This window comes from Ruditapes philippinarum, unplaced genomic scaffold (genome assembly GCF_026571515.1).
Source record: "Ruditapes philippinarum isolate M1 unplaced genomic scaffold, ASM2657151v2 ctg5088_1_1_1_1, whole genome shotgun sequence".
NCBI lineage: Eukaryota > Metazoa > Mollusca > Bivalvia > Venerida > Veneridae > Ruditapes > Ruditapes philippinarum.
Genome location: NW_026859419.1, coordinates 1 through 20,693, shown reverse-complemented (window position 1 = coordinate 20,693; position 20,693 = coordinate 1). Strand labels below are relative to the sequence as shown.

Here is a 20,693-nt window from a genome sequence, read left to right as displayed (position 1 = left end):
ATATTATATTAAAGGGAGGTAATTAGAAATTTATTTTCTATAAAGTCTAAGTCAAAATTATTAATAAGAAATGAATGCATATAATTATCTTAATGATTACATATAGTGTGGACAAAAATTTGCAGTACATATTTTACATGTTCTTTGATGTTTGAAAATTGTTTTAGAAGCATAATAATAAACATATATAAAACTTTCACTTAAGTGTGGTAACAACCATAATTACAACATACCTTTGCTATGACATTCAAATAGAATATATGTGTGTAATATAACGTTTTAAAAATGATACCTGGTTTTCATCGAATCGTTAAAAGTTTCAACATTCTAATAATTTGTACTTTTGTTGTTATTTGTTTGTTGTTGCGTATTTCTCATCGATGTTGTTCTTTATTTCACGTGCTCACATATTCACTATAATTCTTTTCAAGTGTGATTCCTGGTATATAATATTTTTTGTATTTATTTTCAACCTTCCAGTTTCCGGTTGAATCAGAAATCAACAATTTGTTTTACAATTCTCGTGTGATTTCAGGTGCAATCTACAAATGTTATTGCATTCATTAACGCTACTTTATCTATGTTAATTGTACAGAATGTGATAACAGTTTCAACGGAATTTCAATAATCTCAGAGTAAAAAACAATATATAAGAATCACTTGTTTTATATTTTGATAAGATATAGAATGAGTAAATAGAATATGAAGAAAAGGTGAAAGACCTACGTTTAAAAAAAAAGTGAAACGCACATTCCAGTAATATTGGGTATACTGTAGCTCTTTCTTTTGCAAATTTTACGACCTCATTTTTTGGCAGTGTCAGTAATTTCATAGTAAAAAAGAAAGAAAGATACACTTGTTTTATATTTTGATAAGATATACGAGAATAAGTATTAGGTAATAAATATAAATAAATCTGAAGAAAAGAAGAGACTAACATTTTTTCTGTAAAAAAGGTGAACCGCACATCGCATAATATTGGGTCTAGCTATATCTTTTACAAATTTTACGACCTCATTTTTTTTTTGGCAAAGGAATTTCATTTAATATCTCACGAAAAAAGAAAATGAAGTTCTATATCTTGAGTGAAACGAGTATATAACGAGTGAAAAATAACAACAAAAAAATCCAGAAAAGTACATTTTAGTTCACTTATAATATAGCTATTTCTACTATTTCAAACGTTACGACCACAACATGTAAAACGTTTGGGTTCTTTTTTCTTTCAATCGCTTCCACAAATATGAAATGTTCAGGTTCGTTTCTTCTCTTTTAATTTGGTATCAATTACGAACAATTTGCAATGATTTTGTGGTATATATATTTTATATACGCATTTGCACATTATGCACATTTTAGAAAACTTTGATACTGCTATTGGTATTTCGTCGGAACATCACGACATTAGACAAAGGGGCAAAAATCTTACTTTTCGTTCGAACTCTCCTGTCAGAGTTATCGAACCTGACTTATTGAAAAAGTGTGTTTTTAACCAGGTTTTCCGAAGGAAAAAACTGGTTATTAGATTGAGGTATGTCGGCGGGCGGGCGGGCGTTAACAATTTCTTCTGTGCGCAACTCCTTCTACATTTCTCAATGGATTTTGACCAAACTTTCACAGAAGCTTTGTCATCAAGTGCCCTGGCGCATATTGTCGGGGTTTTGCGATTGGATAATATTTGACCTAATTATGGCCCTTTGTTTTTTTTTCCTTATATAGAATATATAGTTAAAAATTTCTTCTGTGCGCAACTTCTCCTACATTTTTCAACAGATTTTGACCAAACTTTTACAGAAGCTTTGTCATCAAGTGCCCTGGGGCATATTGTCGGGAGTTTGCTATTGGATAATATTTGACCTAATTATGGCCCTTTGTCTTTTTTCCTTATAAAGAATATATAGTGAACAATTTCTTCTGTGCTGAACTCCTCCTACATTTTTCAACAGATTTTGACCAAACTTTTACAGAAGCTTTGTAAGCAAGTGCCCTGGTGCATATTGTCAGGGTTTTGTGATTGGATAATATTATACCTAATTATGGCCCTTTGTTTTTTTTCCTTATACAGAATTATCAATATATAGTGAACAAATTCTTCTGTGCTGAACTTGTTCTACATTTCTCAATGGATTTTGTTCAAACTTTCACAGAAGCTTTGTCATCAAGTGCTCTGGCGCATAATGTCGGGGTTTTGTGATTGGATAATTTTTACCTAATTATGGCCCTTTGTTTTTTTTCCTTATATAGAATACATAGTGAACAACTTCTTCTGTGGCAATTCCTCCTACATTATTCATGTTTTACATTGCTTGTTGCTTGTATTTGTATTTCAAATACAACATATTTATCTACAATGCTGATAATTGAAAACCTGGTTTCATGGCATTGCCATGTTTCTTGTTTTGTTTGTTTTTGTTTTTCTGTTTTTTTTGTTGTTGTTTTTTCAGAACTTTTAAATTATATAATGCACTGTGAATATATAATATGCATATTTTAAAATTACATCCTATATATATCAGTTATTTATGAATACTGACAAAAATCACATTCAGTAAACTTGTATTTATTTTTGATATTTCATTTAAAGGTATAATTTACGATAACAAATTGCATATTTAATTAAAGAAAATCACTTAATAATTAAATAATTATAATGAAAATAATAATAATAATAATATTAATAAATTCACAATGATGATGACGATGACGATGAAATAATAATAATAATATGATGATGATGATGATGATGGTGGTGGTGGTGGATTATTGCAATACTGATAATGTTAACAATGTTAACGATAATATCAATAATAATGATGACATGCAATAATTTTCGTCTATAGATGCCAACAATCATAATAATATAACATCACATGTTCATCATGCATGTATTTATATGAGACAATTCCTCTAAACATGTTTCAAGAATATTTACAGCGTCATGCCATAAATGAGTTTTTAATGGCGACATATATGTTTATACGCAGCTTGTGAATATTTTTATTGATTTTTGCGGTAAGCGGCCGTGATATGGCAAATGTATAAAAGAAATATACATATTATCTATTTTTAGACCTGTCAAGTCTATGGTGTGGCGTGACTTTTATTTGCAGAAGTTTGTAAAGCGCGGTTATTTAAATCACTGTTAATAAAGGCTAAGCACGGTCGTGAAATTTCCAGTGAAACGAAAAGGAATATTTTTGAGCTGATTGAAAGCGGATTACGTGCTAGGGATGTTGCAAAAAGGTTAACTACATGTATTAGTAAGAGCACTATTTCCAGGATTTTAAAGCGATGGAAACAAAAGGGAGACATTGAAAATGCCCATCGACCTGGCAGACCAAATGCAACAGCGGGTCGCGCCGACCGCACTTTTTGTAAAGGATTATAAAAAAACAAATCGGCGATCTAGTTTGGAGTGTTTAATGAAATAGCAACTGTGAAACTTTCTACTCGTTCTGTACAGAGGAGACTTTATTTCTTTGGATATAAACGACGATCCGTCAGGAAAACCGTAGGAATAAGGACTGTTTATAAGAAAGAGTTTAGCATGGTGTAGGGGTAAAGTACATTGGACAACTGACATTCAATGGAAGAACGTTATATTTAGTGATGAAATGATGGTTGTTATCAAACCTGACGGGAAAACAAAAGTTTGGAGCAAGAGCTCAGAAAAGTGACGACATGAATGCTTAGGATATGTTGCTGAGGGGCCTCAGTCAACCATTAAAATTACAGTCTGGGGTTGCATTACTTATAAAGTTATTATGGAATTGGAACATTAGCATTCGTAAATGGTAACATGAACTCTGAACAATACATTTAGATTTTAGACTCGAATCTGTGGCAAGTAATTGCGAAAGTATTTGGTGTTAATACCTGGCTGTTTCAGGATGACAACGCACCCTGTCACCGCTCCCGACAGTTTGAGGAATGGAAACATAGAAACCAAATACCCCAGCTTAGTTGGCGCTCACAGTCCCTAGATTTGAGTTCTTTTGAAAAAGTTTGGCAACTGATGAAAAACACGTTGAAAAATCGACTTTTAATATCTAGTACATTGTGTCAATGACTTGACGGCTCAATTGTTACATGTGTGAAATGAGGTGCCATTATATTATAGGGGAGACCGGGGCAAGATGATCCACTTTTTAACTTTTTGCCTTCTCTCTCTTTATCTATTGGGGAGTTTTTTTTTCTTTGTTTCATAATAATATACATCCGTATATTGGCTTTTGTTTTAAGTAAGCACATTTCGAAATAACTTATTTAGATACGAGAAATAATCAATTTAATAAGGCCGGTCGAGTGTATCATCTTGCCCCGTGCTCGGGGCAAGATGATACAGCATACGGGGCAAAATGATACAGTAAGATTAATAGCTCTCAAAATTAGTATTTCAGTAATATAAATAATATTGCCTGCTACATATTAGATATATCTATTAGTATTTTGCACAATTCCTATACAATTTGATAGCTCAAATGAATTTTCAAAACTAAAAACATTAACAACAGTCACACAAATCAAATAATCTCCGTTCATAAAATGAAAAGTTTCAAGCTCATTTTATGCTTGTCAATTTGTCTTGAATACGTCAGAATGGCAGTTAGACACTATGCTACGTGTTTAAATATACAAGTCATCATCGGATTCGCAATTCTGACAAATGTATGTCTGCGTTTTATTCAGTCCTGTGCATTCCTGATGAGCCCATTCCCTACAGCCGAAACATCGGATCCATTTTTCGCGTGGCAGACTATTAGAATAAGGCTCTGAGCAAACTAAACATAACCATTCCTCCTCTTCAGAGGTATCATTTTTACTCTTCCTTTTGATTCCTTTTTTCTTTGGAAGGCTTTTTTTCTTTTTAGGAAGGCTCTTCTTTTTCTGACTTCTTACAAGTATTTCCTCTTCAATTCTTTTCTTTTCAGGAGTGTCTGTAAGAATAGCCGATTTCTTTTTAGAGCGACCTTTTGAAGATTTACGCGGTGGTGCTTTGGGGTGTGGGCGAATAGTTTCAGGTGTAAATAAAGGCACGGCAGTAAATGTTTCTGTAGATTCCGCCGTTCCGTCGTCAATGAGTCTGAGGGCATTGTAATGCGCATTTACACCGTCTCCCTTCAAAGCTTAATGGATATCGCCGTTAAACACGACATCTGGTCTTCCAGGACCCATTCCATGAATGTTCATACCATCGTCCCCGAATCTGTACACAATGGCCGACACACCAAGCAGGTTGCAAAGAGCCGACAAAACCATATCAACAGTATTTGTGTTGTATTTTTTGTCATATACATAACTCAAAATGTCTGAAATGGCGTCCTGGTCGTCGGTCGTGAAGTCGTCATAATAGTCAATGTGGTTTTTTACTTCATTGACAAGTCCTTCGCACAGTTCCTCATGTGTTGCTTGACCTACCCCTTCAAAGGCAATGCACTTTTCAACGGCGTGCAATAGACAATGTCCATCACCCGCAACAGGAAAAACTTCTCTGCCATTTCCATTCATAAAACGATTTATTTCGTCCCAGGATTGCCACCGATTCGTATAATATAAATACGGAAGTGTATTATGGAGAGTTTCTTCTGTGCACACGGCATGAGTAGGCGAGACAGTAGGCGCATTCAGTGTTTCGTCTAGCAAAGGTCTATCTGTAACACTACAAGGAGCATATTCGGTCTCTCCAAATACATTGACATCAAAAGGATAGACACCAGACACCTGAAAGCCACTCATGATATTGGTTGGCTTTGCAGCTAAAGGCCATGCTGTTTTGACCTGTCCAGGAATATCGTAAATAGTCATAGTGCTTCCTGGGTGATTGCGCATCCACGCATCTTGAGTTCCATTGACGTACCTCTTGAAGGGCCCGAACACCGATCTGTCAAGTGGTTGCAATTTATGGCTGCAATGTGGAGGGAACGATAACATTACAATACCGTTTGACTTTGCGAAGTTTAGTGTCTCAATGCTGATATGAGAATCGTGGTTATCTAATAACAATAACACTTTCTTCTCAAGGGAAGGTTTTGCGTGCGATGCAAAATGTTTGATATAGGTCGTGAAATTCTCCCCCGTCATCCATCCGCTAGGATGAGCAGCTCCTATAGATCCGACCGGCCCGTCTCGAACAAAGTGATCGTGATAGTTCTTACTTGGAAATATAAACATAGGCGGAACTGAGTTTCCCGTTGCGCTCACAGAAGCACACATAGTAACATGTGCCCCTCTCTCGGCTGAAGTTAAGGTACCAATTTGTTTGACTCCTTTCGGTGCTACGATATTCCGTGGCTTCTGGACAGTAGTAATTCCAGTCTCATCGACATTCCAAATGTCGCAAGGTTGTATCGATTCCCTGTCAATCACCTCAGCCAACTTTTTAAAGAAGGATGCTACATTTTCCTTGTTGAAACTGGTAGCCCATGACAAACTCGTGGCCTCGGGAGTTCTAATGGATAAGGAAGGATGGCGTTTCATAAAATTAGAAAACCAGTCGGCACCGGCTTGTTTGTTTAACTGCCATGGCTCTGGCATCTCTATCTTAAATTTTACAGCGCATTCGTAAGCGAATACTCTGACATCTTTTGGTGAAAGTCCAAAGTAAATATTAGCTGCGTCGATGAGATATTCTTCTATAATCTTCTCTTGCTCAGGTGTAAATACCTGGCGAAAACGACCAAGTGAAGGGAGATCATCAGCGGACTGCTCAGCATTGGATGTTCTCTTGATATGACGGCCTAATGTCGAATGACTCATGCCTGAAAATTAAACATTAATTATTTTTACAATGAATTGACAAAAAATCTCTTATGGAAGCTTCATGGTGCTACATTCTATACTTTTTTTTAACTTTACTTAGTCCTAATTAAAAGATATTAATTCCTAATTGGTATACTACCACTAAATGAAAATTAGCATATAATTTTAAAACAGTAATTATACTAGTGTTCCACTGTGTATGTTTGTGTTTATGTGCGTATGCGAGTGTGTGTGTGTGTGTGTGCGTGGATTGGTGTGCGTGTGTGTGTCAATTATCCAACTTATCATCTGACAATGAAGTATACTCTTGATTATATGCATATCTGGAAAATGTATCAAATGAATGTACACTTTTTCTCATGGAAGAGAACAAATATGACATTTTTAAAACAATGCATAACTGTAGGTTATTGTCCGCACAAAAATCGACGGGCGCATATATATGTCCGCAAGCGGTCTCAAATTCTAATTAATAAAAGACGCTTGTAGCAAATACTGTATTTAACGATATTACTGTACAGTTAACGAATTATTGTTAAAAAACACTATATTTCTCAGCGGCCAGTCGTATATTCCATCTGACGACACACACCTGATGGCCTTTAGTATCACATCACCTGGAGTACAACCTCGATTGGTTTTTCTGACGTAATTACGAACCATTCTGAAACAATATGATGGCATTTCATTACTTTTATGATATTTTAAAGACAAAAGCAAGCATATAAATATATTTTTATAGTTACGGGTACGTTGAATCACGATGACATAAATCCTGAAATTTATTTTAATGTATGGGGCAAGATGATACACTGTTTCATTTTGCCCCGGCCGTACTGTATCATCTTGCCCCAACAGCACCATTCACATTCAATGAGCATTATGTAAAAAAAATTAATCAAAATTCAGAAACATTTGTTGAAGTTTACAAAAGCAGGATTTATCTACTATCATACCAATACATACAAACAAAAATATCGTAATTATTTTTTTTGTTTTAAACAAAAGTTAAAAAATATCAAAATTTTCTTACGTAGCTCCAAAATCGATTTTTCTTCACGATTTATTATCAGTAAAGTTTACGATATCGTTTGTCCCGATAAATATGGCCGAACTACGGACACCTTGTCGGAGAAAATTGATTAGGTCACAGATGACGTCATCACGTGAAAAATCGCGATGGATCATTTTGCCCCATGGATCATTTTGCCCCGGTCTCCCCTATCCAAAAGCTGTATGATAGTCTGCCAAGAAGATGTCGACAGGTCATTTTTCAGAAAGGAGATGTTACAAAATACTAGTTTCATCACATCATTTTTCAGGTAAGTAAATCAATTTTTAGAGGAGTTCATATTTTGTAAACTACCGCGCCGCCATTAAAAAACTCATTTATGGCATGTGTATAAATGTTTTAGGGGAGAGTCTTTACTGTTAAAACACTTCAGTGTTTCATATTCATAAAATAACTTTACTCGGCACTTTTTCATATTTAGATGTAATCTGTTTGCCTTCTGACAAGATCAGGGCTGCTTGGCATTGATGACTCGCTCAATCTCACAGTTCGAGTTGTAAAATCCGAGAACATAGATGATCGAGCGCGTGCAGCGTCGCATTGGCACGTGACTATTTTCAATAGCTCTCGTCTGAACATTTGTCCAGTTATACAGTACAGAAAAAAGTTCACAGCATGATTGAGGTATAAACAAAACATTGTGATCATCGACACAAGTCTATATATAGCTATATCCCGGAAATCATCAACTTGGACAGAGAAATCAAAATACTTATGCCTCAAGCAAATTAGCAAAACGTTTGGCGCGGACAACAACAAAAAGGTGAAGGTCACTAAAAGAAGCATTGCACTAAGTCGGAGTTGCGTCCCCTGATTTGACCTTCTGTCTCTAGTTCTAGATTTGGAAATGTTCAAGGTTGTTCTTCGTAGAATTACAGATCTTCTATGAATAATAATGATAAGAAGGTTAAAAATTAGAAGGAATAAAAATGGCAGAAATGAATAGACGGTCGCGTCAATCCAGGGCCAGACGTTGTCATGAAAATGTTCAAACTCTTCTATGTAAATACAGCGTCCCATTTCATCGAGATGAACCGTCCAGAAGAAATGTAAATTTACCAGTGCCATTATAATGACCAGGGTTAATACGGCTAATCTTGCACGTGGAATTGATGATATTTTGGGCGCATGAAGAGGAAAACGAACAACAAGAAATCGTTCGACAGTCATTATCACTAACAGCCAGACGGCTATGTCAAAGAATGTGTACGTGAGGAAATTAAAGACTTTGCACGCGGACGAACTCAGCGACAACGCATCATTTCCATGAAGCAGCGCCAACCATTGTCTAAGACAAGCGAAATAAAGAACTAATGTATCAAACATGGCAATCATTGCCATATAAAAGCACGTTGTACGGTGACGCATTTTCTGTCTTAACATGACAAGCAAGGTGAGGATGTTACCCATAGTTCCAAGGGCAATTATCACCGGATATCCGTGTAATCCTAGCTCACGCGCCGTGTTGTATTCCCAATATACACCGAGAATGTCATCTATTGTCAACGGTTTTGGAACATATGTTTCCACAACTGTAGTGAGAGGCTGGGAAGTTGTAGATGCGACAAAAGAAGTTGTAGTAACGTCTGTTAAAGATGTAGAGATGTCGTTCTTATGTGTAAGGTTATCCATTGTAAAGCTTTTGAATAGCACTGCATCGGTTGTATTCATTTTGACGTAAATAACACTGGTTCACTCTTAAAATAAGCTACGTATTACTAATTTATTCTGGCATCTTTGGGATATGTTTTCTAGTACCGCCGAAATACAGCCATCTGAAAACAAACAGAAAAGATCATATGTATGTACATCAATTACGTTTTGTACTCTGGATACTGAAAAGCTAAGGAAAATGACAATTTTCAGATATATAAATTATGAAGTAAATATGATATAATTTGTCGGGACATAATGTTTTGATTTTAGGCCATCTTGTGCAACATAGTAATATTTGATTAAAAAAATAACATGAATGATCGCAAAATGCTTTCTGAAATAAAATCTAAGACAATATCATCTATTATAAAGTGTTACACAAACGTAGACAAAGAATTGAAATTTTCCAGTTTTACGTGTTCGAAGGAAGTCGCTTGACAGAAAGTTTGCAGTTTAACATTTACAAAGGAACGCGCCTGACAGAAAAATGCCAGTTTAACATGTACAAAGGAAGACGCCTGAAATAAAATTCCAGTTTAGCATGTACAAAGAAAAGCGCCTGACATAGAACTTTCAGTTTAACATGCACAAAGGAAGACGCCTGACAGAAAAGTTCCAGTTTAACATGTACTAAGGAAGACGCCTGACTAAAATTCCAGTTTAACATGTACAAAGAAAAGCGCCTGGCATAAAATTTCCAGTTTGACATTTACAAATGTACAAAGAAATGCACCTAACAGAAATTTTCCAGTTCGACAATGTACAAATGAATGCACCTGAAATAATTTGGCTTCTAGTGACATGTACAAAGGAATGAGCACGACAGAAATTTTGCAGTTTTACAGGTTCAAAGGATTACGCCTGACAGAATTATTCCAGTTGAACATGTACAAAGCAATGGACATGACAGAAATTTTCAAGTTTGATATGTACAAAGGAATGCGCCTAACAGAAAAACAAGAAGTTTAACATGAACATCGGAAGACGCCTTGCGACAATAAAGCATTCACATAATGACATATAAAGCGACAATGTCTTCAACTTTAAAGTGCCGGTGTGGCCTAAAATCGAAGACAACCTAAAAATATTAAATTTATAAAAAGCTTGTCATTGTCAATCTATTTTGTCGGTGCAAGTGTATTGTAAGGTCAAACTAGTAACAAGAGGGTTACGTACCTTGATTCGATCGTTATTTCAACTGTTTATCATAACCTTCATAAAACTCATTCTGTTGCTTATTCACTGAAAAAATTTAATGTTTCCTTTATTTTAATATTAACTTTATAACACTGCGCGCTTTCATATTTATTCCTATATGATTTTTATAAATATAAGGACAAACTTTACAACAATATTATAATTTCTACATCATATTTACCGCGTGCATAAACTGAAGAAATCTTTCTTTGCTTAAGAGATGATATTATTTGCAAATATTTTAAACAAATATTTTAGTTCATGCCCTCGTTATAACTTGCTAATTGACCTTTTAATACTGTAGTAACAGCGTAAGAGTAAGTTTTCTTCAAATAAAATAGAAAAAAAAACAGAATCCCCAGAAAGGCCCAACACGGCAAAAATGAAAATATTGCATGCTCAGTTTGATTAGAGCAAGTTCATGGAGATAGTGGTAATTGCAAGCTACCGTCCACGCCCTCTAGCACCGGCTTAAGCAGAATAGAACATATAATATGAACTGGTAAAATTTTTAAACATCCGCAGATCCCTAGCACAAGAGACAAAATCCTGAGCAAATGCCTATTTATATATTAAAAAAAAGTGCAATTATTTGCTTTATAATAATCATTTGTTTATTGCAAAAAAATCGATAATTTTCATTTGAGTGTTCATTACATAATTATTTTAAACTGATTCATAAACAGTTGACTGTGATCAACCTAATAACACTATTTCTTCAGAATGAAAATAGATCTATTTAGATTATAGATTTTAAAAAATGTTCATTTATCACGAATCATGGTGAAAATGAAACATTTTTCTCTATTGAAAAAAAAAATAGCAACAAACAAAACAAAAAATAAACAAAAACAACAAACAAACAAACACACCAAACAACAACAACAAAAACACAACACCCCCCCCCCCCCCCCACCCGGCAAAAAAAACTAAACAAAAAATAAACAGCATGCACACATATGCAAGTAACATGTATATTAAGTGAGTTTAAAACGCTTGAAAACAACTTTATTTACATTTAAAGCCGTGCATAAAACAATAGCAAGGTCGAAATAAATAATAATATTTATACTTTTAACAAGCTGAAGCAAGAAAATATATTAAGACGTTTAACCCCCCCCCCCCCCCCCCCCCCCCCCCCCAAAAGTCGTTTAAGAAATTTAAGAATGGAGTAAACTTACCGGGTATATTGTCCAGAAAAGATCTCTTCAAGCAGAGACTTTTATTTAGGTAAGCTCTTCGAAAACTTTACAAATTACGCTATTAAAATAACGTACGGAGAGCACAGGATACTTGGTGTTATCCAACTTACCCAATAAAGCTAATAGACCTTATGTATGCATTTGACATTGTATTAGGATCGCTAAATATAAGCTATGACTTTAATAATGTCGTCTGTAACAACAACAATCGAGATCTATACATATCCTGTGACTATTTCATTGTCAATTAGCATAAAGTCGCGAAATAATATAATGTGGTTTTATGTAATTGAAACTGGTAATTCTAATGCATTCTATTTGAATTTTAAGACAAATTTAAATGGATAGAAAATAAAAGTGAATGTTAAAATAAATGACCTAACTTTATAACCATAGAAAATGATGATTTAATACGGTTGTAAACTACATGTACAATATGCTGTTTCGCGTCGCATGGTTCAACGTTTTACCGAGATTCTGTCCATTCTAACACCTATATCCTTCTTCTTCAACAGGTCACCAGTCATGTCTTTAAAAAATATAATTTAGAAGACAGCGTTTCTAACTTACACTTCCCTGAGCATTGTCCACAGTGACTGGAATCTATAAATATCAAAATATAAGCTATATTTATAGTGCATATTTATAGAAATCTAAGAATAGAGATTCTAACAATTCCCTATGCCAAAAACAAGAATGCGAATTTTGCAGTCGGGTTGACTTGGGTCCGGATTGACTTGAACCGTTTGAAATGATTGAAAAAAAGGTTTTAAGTTACCTTTTTTAAGTTTTGAATGGAAAAGTCACGATGCTTGAAAAAAATTAGTGGTATTTAATCTACACCGAGAGAAAATATTTACTGAGTAGTGTATTTTTGCCGTTACGCAAAAAGTAGTTATCACAAAGCACATAGGTTTATGATACACCGGTAGAAAGAGCGGGCGTTTTGGTAAATATGAAATTTGTATGTTTTTCAATGAATTTATAATAATTTACGGTAAATTCGTTTTAGTAACCTAAGAAAGTAAGTTCTTCGAGTATTGAAGAAACATTTACACACTATCCAAATGTATTTTCTTTTGACTTTGCAAATGTTAGGCAAAGCACGTTATCTGGGGTACGTTACGATACCGAAATCAACTTGATTTCGGTAAAGTTACCGAAATCAACTTTTCATTACCGAAATCAACTCGTAAAAACCAAACTAGTTAAAATATTGCTATTATTTCTTCATTATTTGATGAAAAATAATGAAATAGACTTTCAGTTAAAAAATCTATTGAAAATATTGTATTTTATTGATGTTATTAACAAAAATGTAATTATTGAGTTACTTCCCTTTGTTCTAAACAACCCATTATGTGTTTAGCATTACCGAAATCAGCTGTGAAGTTTAAATTATGTATATAATTAGTAGATAATAGATTAGATAACTCTAGTAGAGCTCTGTTTTATAGACATATTTCTGTTTTTAAGTTTCAACCATATCTAAATATTATCAATGTTGAACGGTTTTGTAAAAAGAGTATCATCTCATAGATTGCACATAGAATCAGGTAAATGAACTAAACCAAATAATACACCTTTAAATGATAGAAAATGTTTTTCATGTAATGTCTTAGAAGACGAATACCATTTCATATTAGAATGCAATGTATATAATGATTTAAGAAAAAGTCTGATACCGCCATATTAGCATGTTATATATCTGCACGTGATTGTCGTGCATAACAATTTTCTAATCAAATCATATTTTTAAAAAGCTATGATCGGACTATGATGGAAAAATAAAATACTCTGTAATATGAGTTAAAGATATTTATAAATTTTGTACATGTTTATGTTTTATGAAGAAAAAATATCCAACTTCAACCGGAAGTTTATGATTTTCTATTATAAATTTGAATACAGATATATAATTCGACTGCTCTAAAAATGTTCCATAAAAATTGTATAATGTATCAGGCAGTAAAATTGGAAATTGGAAAGTTTGTGTCTTTCTTTTATTGAACAGTTAAACTATATATTAACAAATCGCTAACATATGTTATGGGGACTCTTTAATATAATATTTTTAAATTTTAGTCATTTATTTAAATGTTTATTACGACATAAACAGATGGTTCATTATAATCTTTTATCTTTAACATACATTGTATGCCAGCTGTACCTCCTGTCTTAATTACTTCACACCAGGGTCTTTCAAATAGAAAGACCCTGTTCACACCTTACTTAATACAGTAATACACAACATGTCAAATCGTACAAGTTACAACATTTCATAATTGAAATTTGTCAATATAAAGTGTTCCATTTTTTCCATCATATAAATATATACCAGTCATTCCATAAATTTATGCTGTTTACATATATGAAATTTAAAATGATTTTAAATCGATCAACATAAAATCATGACTTAACACTTTTTCAATAAGTAGAATACGAGTATGTTATGTCATCTAACACCTCCATTGTCCGAGCACGTGCATGCTTGCTCCTTATTAGTAAAGGTGTTATGATGAATGGCTACAGCTACGTCTTTTTATTTTAATCAAATCATAATCATTGGATTCAAATTAAATACTGTGATAATTTCCAATCAACTATTTCTGAAATTCATGCAAATTATTTAGGGGTTGTTCTCATCTTTGAAATGAAATCTGATTTGATTTCAGTAATGCAACACATTAATAACATTTTTTTTTTCCATTTATTTATTGGCAATCAGCAATACATTTGCCTTTAGCCATTTACAAACAAACAAAAAACTTATGGCAAAGACTATTATATACATAACTAACATAGACAAATAATGAAGTACAATATACGATCAGAAGACAGGTAAACTTTCAAGGGTATTTTGACGTAAACATAATGCTTCTTTTATATACTTTGCTAGATTAAACATATATTTTTTACTTTTATTTGACATCAATGCATTGAACTTTTGTAAAGTTGGCCATGAACACTGGCCCAAATATTTTGATCTAATACTACTGTAACGTGAGCAACAATTAGAGAAGTAATCATGATATAATATACATATTCGTCTAAAACATCATCATTTTTATAATTAAATATCATTTTCCTTTGTTTATGGTCAGTTTGAATGACTTTATATTAATTAATTAAACAAGATCTATTAAAATGTTTATTTTAACTTTTACAAGCCGATTTCGGTATGGTAACATATATTTTGGTTCATGACAAATCAGGGAAGTAATCTTGATATTTAGTTATTTGTTTCTAATTTCATTATAAATAATTATTTCGAACTGATTGTTTGCATGAAAGTCAAACTAAACCTATTGTAATAGATTATAATGGAAAAAAAATATAATAGAACGCTTAATTATGATTTTACAAGTCGATTTCGGTATTGTAACATTTATTTCGGTTCGTGACAAATCAGGGAATAATCATGATATTTAGTTATTTGTTTCTAATTTCATATTTAATAATTATTTCGAACTGATTTTTTGCATGAAAGTCAAACTTAACCTATTGTAATATATTATTATGAAAAAAATATAATAAAACGCTTAACTGTGATTTTATAAGTTGATTTCGGTAATGAAAAGTTGATTTCGGTAACTTTACCGAAATCAACTTGATTTCGGTACCGCGTTATCTGTACGAAATTGACAAAATTGAACTTTTGAAGGTAGTGAAATTGAAATGTGCCATTATGTGGGAAGAAACGAATTATTTTTCCGGTTACATTTAAAGTGGTTTTGTGATGAAGTATTTCAATATCTCCAGATGTGATATATACATGTGACATTAGTTTTGGCTTCCATAACTTTATATGTCGCTTTTATTTTGATGTTCATCATGTTGTGTGACAGGTCTAGGCATAACTCTTGTTACAATAAAACCTGTTCGCTGAAGACTCTTTTGTTCGCTGAAGACTCTTTAGCTAATGTGAAATATGTGAGTGAGAAAAAAAATAATATAAAATTAGTCAAAGCCTATATGAAATTGGATGTTAGTTAGAAAAAATTGTTTATTTTTGTTTCGCCTAAAAAAGGCAAAATAGAGAGGTTACTTTTGTTGGCGTTGGTGTCGGCTTCCCCATAAGCTTGTCCGGTGCATAAGTCAGTCACTTCAAGTCGGATTTACTTTAAACTTGGTATGCATGCTTCTTATAATGAGTCGAAGTGCAGTGCACAAGAATCGATACTCTGCACAACTTAATTTTTGAGTTATTGCCCTTTGTTAATTTTCATACTTTTTTTTTGTCTCTTTAGTATTAATAAAAGCTATGGATTTGAAACTTCATAGGATGATTGATCTCATTAAGAAGAAGTGCAGTGTACAAGAATTGGTACTTTGCACATCTTATATTTTGAGTTATTGCCCTTTGTTAATTTTCATACTTTATTTTTGTCTGGGCCATATCTCTCTTTAATTATAAAAACTATGGACTTGAAACTTCATAGGATGATAGATCTTATTGATTAGAAGTGCAGTGCACAAAAACTGGTACTCTGCACTTCTTATTTTTTGAGTTATTGTCCTTTGTTAATTTTCATATTTCATTTTTATTCCGGGCCATTTCTCCTAAACTGTAATATAGAGCTGTCATCGATATCGACAATATCGATGTATCATTGATATTTTTTTGTCGATCAATAATCGATACACATTTTAAAAAATTGATAATTTTGACTTAAAAATTAAATGTCTAGAAATTATACAATTAACCCAAAATATATGCAGAAACAATTATTTATATCAAATGTGATGCTTTTGTTATATAGTGAAATTATTTCATAGCAATGGTGACAAAAAATATTGTCTAGAAAAAATCATGCAGTGGACAAGACACTGTACAGAACATGTTTTTGACTGAAATCATTGAAACAGGTATGAAAATGAATGACAGACAAGTGAGTATAGGATATTATCGATATATCGGTGTATCGTTGATTTAAGTTACTTGATATCGATATATCGTTGATCTGCTTTGCACTGAATCAATGACAGCTCTACTGTAAAAACTATGGACATGAAACTTCATACATGTAGGATGATGATATCATTTAGACGAAGTGCAGTGCACAAAATCTGGTACTCTATACTCCATGATTTTTGAGTTATTGCCCTTTGTTAATTTTCTTTCTTTAGTTTTATCCCAACCATTTCACCTATACTACTATAAAAACTGTGGACTTGAAACTTCCTAGGATGATAAATCTCATTGAAAAGAAGTACAGTGCACAAGAACAGGTATTGCCCTTTGTTAATTTTCTTACTTAATAGGTTTGTCCGCAGCATAACTTGGTGGCTATAAGTTTGATTGGCTCCAAATTTGGTATGTTAGCTTTTTTTATTGACCTGAAGTTTAGTGCTTAAGAATCCATCACAGAGTCCTCCATTTGATCTGTCAGTGTAAAACTTTTCCAGGGTATTTTTATTTTTGATAATTTAACAGTTTTTATTAATCCTGATTTAACATTGTTACAATCAGTTCAAATGCCACTAAAGTTAAAGGTACATGTACATTGTAAGAGCTGTGTTATAAATAACCTATATTTAAGAAGAAAATGCCTACATGTAAGTGACAGCTATACTGTTCACAAGGCGAGACATCCAACTCGCGGAGTTCTAGTTCCGATTTAAAGGTGTAATTCAGTATTTCATGCACTGTTTTCGTTTTCAATAAATTAGAAAACCTCAACAATTAATTATTATTAAGCTGAAACATTGCGATTGCTTCATTATCAGAATACGCGTATTATCATTGAGTAAGATGGAAAATGACAACACTTAACTAGAAATGACACTCAAATATTTTTCAATCGTTTTTTTTTTTTTATTTAATGTGTAGTCTATAGCTGGGCAAACCAAAGCCCGGGACGGCATTGCGTTGCCGGTCTTTGACTTCCCTGTGTAAATATAGCTTTTTTATACAACAAGGAATTCTATTTTTACAGAAGTACAAGTAAAATGGCAAGTGACGTAAGCCTCTCTGATTGTGAAATGGATAGTTGGGAAGACAATGAGGACTGGACAAGCACCGAGTGGGCAGATCCTAACAACGACAAGAAAAATGTAACTCCGTTATTACATCCAGGGTCGCATCAGAACAGCAGTGCCGAAAGCCAAAACTTGAAACTGAAAGCTTTACAATCAGCCAGCAACTTGGCAAGTGCACCTGGTAGGTTTTGAATGATAGTAAAAATTGTTCAATTAACTTAAGTGAATATCAAGAGTGTTTTAATTATGTATGTACCTGCTTCAGTATTATGTCTTGCAAAATTTTTGGGAGACATTGTATTCGACAAAGTTTTACAGGAGTGATCAGTACCTACCCTTGTTGTGCATATTGCTGGCACGTTCTGCTTTGCTGTACAGTTTGGCTGCCAGAGCTAAAAGTAAATAATCCTTGTCCAGCTTTCAGATGTCAAACTGCTGGTGACAAACTTCACATGAGTGATGATAACCAACCCTTTGGCACATTCTACTTAGCTGCACAAAATGGTAGCCAGAGCTTAAAATAGAAAAATCTTGTGCGCCTTTCACAAGTCAAACTGCTGGCAGGAATTCTAGGGATCTTCACAGATGTACTAACCCTTGTTGTTCATATTGCCTGCATGTTCTGCTTCTGTTTTTTTTTCACCAAAATATTCGGCGAAATTCGGCCCCATTCCCCTCTTAAAATAGTATGTTTTCCCCCCCCTCAAAGCTGAAATTTCCCTCTATACAGTAGCCAGAATTTTCCTGCAATGAATATCATTTTTTTGCAACCAACTGCCGAAAAAACTTTTATTTTATGCCTGTAAGACTTACTGTTAAACAAGGTTGTTTACAAATCATTCTCAGGTAAGTGAGGAGAGCTACTCCAGGCGTCCCAACAAGTTTAACATGCGACACATCAATATTGAGAAAATGATGTATTTTAAACTTGTGTTGCAAGAGTTGCCCCTTTTTCTACCGGAAAGATTACATAATAAAATGAATTAACAAATAAAATTCCCCCTACTATTGCATTTTCCCTTCCACAAAGGGCACCAACCCCCTTCCCCCAAAAGTGAAAAAAACCCATACACTGGCACTGTAGTGAATATGTTTTCTATATTTTCACAGATGGGAGCATTGTAGCGAATATATTTTCAATGTTTTCACAGATGGGAGCACTTTAGTGAATATATTTTCAATACTTTCTCAGATGGGAGCACTTTAGTGAATATATTTTCAATACTTTCACAGATTGGACTACTGTAATAAATATGTTTTTTATATTTACACAGATGGGAGCATAGTGGTGGAAATATTTTCTATATTTTCACAGATGGGAGCACTGTAGTGAATATATTTTCTATATTTTCACAGATGGGAGCACTTTAGAGAATATATTTTCTATACTTTCATAGATTGGACTACTGTAGTAAATATATCTATATTTTCACAGATGGGAGCACTTTAGTGAATATATTTTCAATACATTCACAGATTGGACTACTGTAATAAATATATTTTCTATATTTTCACAGATGGGAGCATAGAAGTGGAAATATTTTCTATATTTTCACAGATGGGAGCACTGTAGTGAATATATTTTCTATATTTTCACAGATGGGAGCACTTAGAGAATATATTTTCTATACTTTCATAGATTGGACTACTGTAGTAAATATATTTTCTATATTTTCACAGATGGGAGCACTTTAGTGAATATATTTTCAATACTTTCACAGATTGGACTACTGTAATAAATATATTTTCTATATTTTCACAGATGGGAGCATAGAAGTGGAAATATTCTCTATATTTTCACAGATGGGAGCACTGTAGTGAATATATTATTTATATTTTCACAGATAGGAGCACATTAGTAAATATATTTTTTATACTTTCATAGATTGGACTACTGTAGTGAATATATTTTCTATATTTTCACAGATGGGAGCACTTTAGTGAAAAGAATGTTATTGAATGACAACAAGGCAGGTATGGAAGGTCTTGATAAAGAAAGAATCAACCAAATTATACATGAAGCTTCAAAAGGTAGATCTAATACTTGTACTAGTTTTACAGAGTAACAGATCAGCATCGTTTTATTGTGTCGCCTCTACGGAGTAGTGGCGACATATAGGGATCACTTCTCCGTCGTCTGTCTGTCCGTCTGTCTGTCTGTCTGTCTGTCCGTCCGTCTTCACGCTCTGATACTTATGTGGCTATAATTAAGCTTGTATGACATTAATGTGGCTAAAATCTTTTAAGTGGCTAACCCCATAAAAGATTTCTATAGACATCATTTTCTAACTTTAAGTGGCTTGATATCAACATTTTATTCTTCTAGCCACTCAAAAATTGGTATGTAAATTTCCATGCTATGGACGTCCAATATCAGTCCATAGTGTGGTATGTAGCATTAGCCTCCCTTAGATAATTTCGCCGATTTCGGTAATTTCGCGTCTTTCCGGTAATCATCGTGTATTTTTTTGGTGCGCATGCGCAGTAAAAAGCACATTTCTCGCCGAAATGTGAAGGAAACGTAAATTGGTGGACAAAAAGTAAGTTCACATAATGTGATGGATATCTATATTTTGTTTTACAATCACTTAATATTTTTGCTTCCAAAAGTACTTGAAATTGTGTAATGCAGTATAGATAGATACAGTCATAGTGAATTGTCACATATTTTCGCGTGGACGAATTTGCGCGGAAACATGCCTTCCATGTTTGCATTTTTTGTCCCACCATATTTCATATCGGACATTAAGCATGTACATAGATTTGATAACGGATTTCTTATTTGCTACGATAAACTGGGGTGTTTTTACGTTAGTAAAATCTGA

The 20,693-nt window shown here is 33.5% G+C and overlaps 2 protein-coding genes across 2 annotated transcripts; one reads left to right on the top strand and one right to left on the bottom strand.

Annotated features, from left to right (window-relative positions):
* Positions 1–7,987: 7,987 nt before the first annotated feature.
* Positions 7,988–9,143, bottom strand: LOC132756447 (probable G-protein coupled receptor 139). The gene has a single exon (XM_060747520.1). It carries the CDS (start codon positions 8,999–9,001, stop codon positions 8,249–8,251), a length of 753 nt encoding a protein of 250 aa, XP_060603503.1. The 5' UTR covers positions 9,002–9,143; the 3' UTR covers positions 7,988–8,248.
* Positions 9,144–17,769: 8,626 nt separating this feature from the next.
* On the top strand, positions 17,770–19,899 carry LOC132756446 (uncharacterized; the record flags this gene model as incomplete). Its single annotated transcript, XM_060747519.1, has 2 exons — positions 17,770–18,049; positions 19,795–19,899. Coding segments are annotated over exons 1-2 (316 nt in total), but the record flags the coding sequence as incomplete, so codon positions are not given.
* Positions 19,900–20,693: the final 794 nt, after the last annotated feature.